This window comes from Halyomorpha halys, unplaced genomic scaffold (assembly GCF_000696795.3).
Source record: "Halyomorpha halys isolate HHAL.00 unplaced genomic scaffold, Hhal_1.1 Scaffold1496.1, whole genome shotgun sequence".
Classification (NCBI taxonomy): Eukaryota; Metazoa; Arthropoda; class Insecta; order Hemiptera; family Pentatomidae; genus Halyomorpha; species Halyomorpha halys.
Window position 1 is genome coordinate 76,834 of NW_027105655.1, and position 4,615 is coordinate 81,448.

At 27.3% G+C, this 4,615-nt stretch overlaps 1 protein-coding gene across 1 annotated transcript in view; it reads right to left on the reverse strand.

Annotated features, from left to right (window-relative positions):
- Nucleotides 1-3,995, reverse strand: part of LOC106689849 (protein obstructor-E) — a gene marked incomplete at its 5' end in the record, with an annotated part of 5,392 nt that extends 1,397 nt beyond the window's left edge. The window contains 2 exon segments of the mRNA XM_067052812.1: nt 2,492-2,698; nt 3,801-3,995. Coding sequence (XP_066908913.1) covers nt 2,492-2,698; nt 3,801-3,995 — 402 coding nt within the window.
- Between the last annotated feature and the right edge of the window lie 620 nt (nt 3,996-4,615).

Genomic DNA, 4,615 nt, shown 5'->3' on the forward strand with positions numbered 1-4,615 from the left:
AAAAAAAAAAAAAACGTTTTGATGAAATTTTCGCAATAATATTCAAAACATCATATAATCATTTCCAATATATTCTTTTCATGAGGGATATAAAAAGAATAAGTTGGAAATTTAATTAATAAATATTTATTATGGTAAATTCTATTAATAAAAAGTTTAATAATAAATTAGAGAAACTAAGATTATGAAAAATTTGTTAATTCTGTAATTTGTAATTTACTAAATAATAATTAATGCTGAGCTAAAAAGTGGAATTATTGCTAAAAAAAAAACCAAACTAACCCGCAAGACTGATCAACTTGGCAAACATAGTATTTTGAAGGAGCATCCGTTCTAAATCATTTATAGATTTCTAGTGTTTCTCATAATTAATTCGTTAATTCGAAAATATAAATATATGGGAATATAAAGGTATTATTGACCATTATTGAAAAATAAATATTTTTACTCCGAAGAATATTTTCAATTCTCTTAAACCTCAATATTTTAAATTTGTTATTCCTACTATAAATGTTTTGTTTCTGGAAAATAAAATATTTAATGTAGGTATAACAAATGATATTCTCTTAAAACAATTATAAAATTCCTTTGTGAAATAATAATTTATTAATATAATAATTTTGTACTGAACAGTATAAAAATATTTTTAAGAATTTTAGAAATAATTGTTATATATATAATTTCATTATCATCAATATTAATTATGTTTAATTAATTAAAAATTAGTAAATTAAATAAATTGGCTTTATATAGCTGGAACGAAAAAAAAATGACAAGAATCCTAATTGCCCTACTTTCAAAACAATTAAATTTTTATTTATAAAAATAATTTTTGAAGGTGGATTTCGTGTGATATACTCAAATTAAATATATATTCTTTGGGGAAACGAAATTTCAAATCACATAATTTTTTTTTTTACAAAACTATTGGAGAATCTCAGCCTACTCTGTAAGAGGCTTCAATTAAATTAATATGGATTTGATAAGTTAAGCTTGATTTACTAGAACGTTTTTGTAAAAGTAAAAATTATAGTCCAATAGGATGCTGACAAAAAAAAAGAAAAGAAAAAAGGCGAAAGTAAGATAAAATCATTGCGTTATTTACCTGCTTGAAAGGCCTACTCAAATGAGTTTAGAAAAGACAAATTCTACTTATTTTAAAAGAAAAAGTGTTTAATTTACTATGTTGCAATTTAGAACTATCTAACTTAAATATTGTTTTCGTTATTTTTTCCTATTTAACAAAAAACGTAACTCGCTAAAAATATCAAATACAAATTTTCTCTTTTTTTATTTATATCACCATTGTTTATATATTTTTTTTGTATATTTTGAGGTTTATTTTAATATTCTTAAATAGTGATAAAAACGAAGCACTTTTTTAACCTTCAATTTTTATCATGTCATTGTATTTGTAACATACAACCTTCATCCACTCTTGTCTCCAATCAATACATATATGAGGCGTTGCATTCCTAAACGAACAGTGTCCATTTCAATTTATTTAATTTTTTGTACTATAATTAATACCTAGTTCAAACTTATAATATAAGAAAAAACTAATTAATTAATATTCTAGTACCAAAACTGTTTAATTTAATTTGGTAGCTTTGGAACGCAATGCCTGATATATGCATATAGGTTTTTTTTTGTTTTTATTTATTTGAAATATTGTGTATTGCAATAAAATAAATTGCATTATGATCATTAACATTGTCATTCATGACAATGACTTACTTATTAGGTCGACTCAATAAGTCTGAATGGCTATTATCATTACATAACAGGCTTACAATCTTACTAGTAATTAACTATTCGGGAAGGAGGTTTCACCGAAAAGGCTTTAGAATATTTTTTACATCTATAATCTAGTTGATTAGTTTAATATTAACATTAGAATAATTATGCCTGTCGTATAATGAAAGAGCTCTCGTAACTGATGAATAATTACACCATGATTGTACTTTATTGTAGATTCTTATTGGATATTATGTAACTTTATCCTTTTCTCTTCTCCTTCCTTACATTGTAACTTATAGAATCGAGTTAACCTGAATTCATGAATTAATTAAAAATTTAAGACAGATTTTCAATCTCCCTTAAACTGAATAATTTTTTTATACTGAAATATCTCGTTTCTAACATGTTTTTTAATGAACACTTTCTTTCGAATTTTATGTTTATAATTTATTTTCAGATCTTTTTTTTTTTAATTAATGGGTTTTTAGTAAAGACTTTTGTATTTTTGGTTAGTATGTGTAAATAATAAAATATTGGACGTTTTACAAACACTGCACGTTAAAAAGTTTTTTTGTAGTTTCGAGTGCGGCTATTTGAACAACTTCTTGGCAAATTAAGTTGTTTTTCTGCCCATTTCAGAAATTTTTAATTTTTCAGTTATTTCATTGTTACAATATTTACAAGAAGAAGTTTCTAACATCTTTTTTCACCTCTAAGTGCTAACCGATCGGGAATAAACGACTTTACTCACTAGTTTCAGTCTGGCCGCAGTTGCTCCTTCCAGCTGATTCGGGCCAAACGCAGGTTCCTGAGTACTCGTCGAAGTGGAGTCCGGTTGGGCAGGTTATCTCGGTGGCCTCTCCTTCAATGCAGTTGTAGAAGACATGACAGACAGATTCGTCGGGGTGGGCGAAATAGCCGTTTCTTCGAGGGCACAAGTGGTTCGATTTCGGTGGTTCTGAAAATAAAAAGGAGTAATTATTATTGTAAGTAACATAAGAATCAAACATTAGAAATAATAATAAATAAAAAATAATAAATAGATAAATAAAAAAATTATAAGTTCTTTTGGCATAAATACTTCATAGAAATGTACTTTCTCAAAACGTTTTATTAAAATAAACTACAATTTTCCTCTTTAAAAAAGAAAAAAAAAGAAAAAGAAATTACTTTTCGGAGTACCACTCCGTCTTTAGGATCTATTTCTAATGCATCAATATTTTACTATATCTGCTATTCTGGTTAACTATTTCTTAATAAGAAAGGAAAACACTTCCTATTCAAATATCAGTGTAAAGGGCAATTTTTATTAAATGTTTTTTATAGTTAATATTACAGCTACATATGCAGGGATTAATGTTTAAATAGATAGAAGAATTTTGAAAAATTGGAAAAAATTCTTGTAATTCAGTGGTTTCCAACTCAGAGAGGTTGCGGAAAATCCCCCTTAGAAAATTACTTAGAACTGCATTTTGAGTCACTGAATGAATTTACCTGTTTAAACTATACCATTGGTAGATACACATTCCATACACCCGAATGTTACAAAATATAATTAATATAATATTAATAACAATAAACCGTCAAAAAATAACAATAAACTTTTCTCATATCTTTCCCGCCTATGGTCCGCTGACCACCGGTTGGTTACCACTGCTCAAAGCTATTCATTTATATTATGACTCGAAAGTTTTGTTTTATTTCTAAAATAAGATGCATTTTTTTTTGCTATAGTTCTATAATGGATTTGTTTCTGTTTTAAGATATTCTTTATTTTTGATTATTATATTTTGTTTAAAGAAGCAAAGTTTTGCCTAGCTCAAGTAGTTATGTGTTTCGCGCAGGAAGTAAGCGTCAATCCACACAAGTTGGATTCAAATGGCTGTTAAAGTGGCAACAATTTGAATCCAGTCTGTTCGGTATTTACTATAAAACTGATGGTCAGACTTTCAAAAACTATTCAGATGAATAATATTACAATAGAAATACTAAAACAAAAAAGGAGAAATTAAATAATTTAAAAATAAAATCAATTAGTGGTGTAATATAATTTTGCTTACGGAGCTCAATCCTGTCGCCACAGTCTACGTTGAAAGGTTGGTCACACTTGTTGATCTTCCTGTTGAGGGGGTCGAAGACCAAGCCATCGGGACAGAGCTTCTCGGTGGCCACTCCTTCGTCGCACTCGTAAAACTTGTCACATTGCTTGGTGTCCTCAAACTGCCCGTACTTCTCTGGGCAACGGTATTCAGCATCTGAAGGAAAAATTTTATTCAGTAATGACACAAAAGCAAATTTATTTTCACTTAGCCGTAGTTAAAAAGATTATAATTTCTAGAAGTTTTGTAAGATTAGTAGATCAAGTATAGTTACGGAACAGCAATAGCAGTTTCCGAAAATGTTATTATTGATGATATATTTATTAATTTTCGAATAATTTTAATATAAGATAAGATGGTTTAGAAATTCTGAAAATAACCTCATCCTCTTCATTCCTATAAATAAACTTCATAGCCTCAAATAACTCATTTTTGTTGTTCGACATTCCTTATTTACTTTTCCCTGAAGTTATTATTTTTTTAGGTAGGATCCTAAATATAATTGATTTATTACTGTAGATTTTATTACTACATTTACATAAATCAAGTGTTAGAATCAATTGATCAATGTTTCTTGTCCCTTCCTACTTTGTTTGTTTATATGGTAGTGATAGTGTGGATAAATTGAAAATTAAAAGTTTTGAATATTTATGAATTTCTAAAAAATAGGTAACTAAACGTAAGCTTAGGTTAGCTTATTAATAATAAATATGACTCTCTAATAATTGACTTTTTCATAGGGTGTGTTTAACTTATAATTAATGACCTGGGCAGAA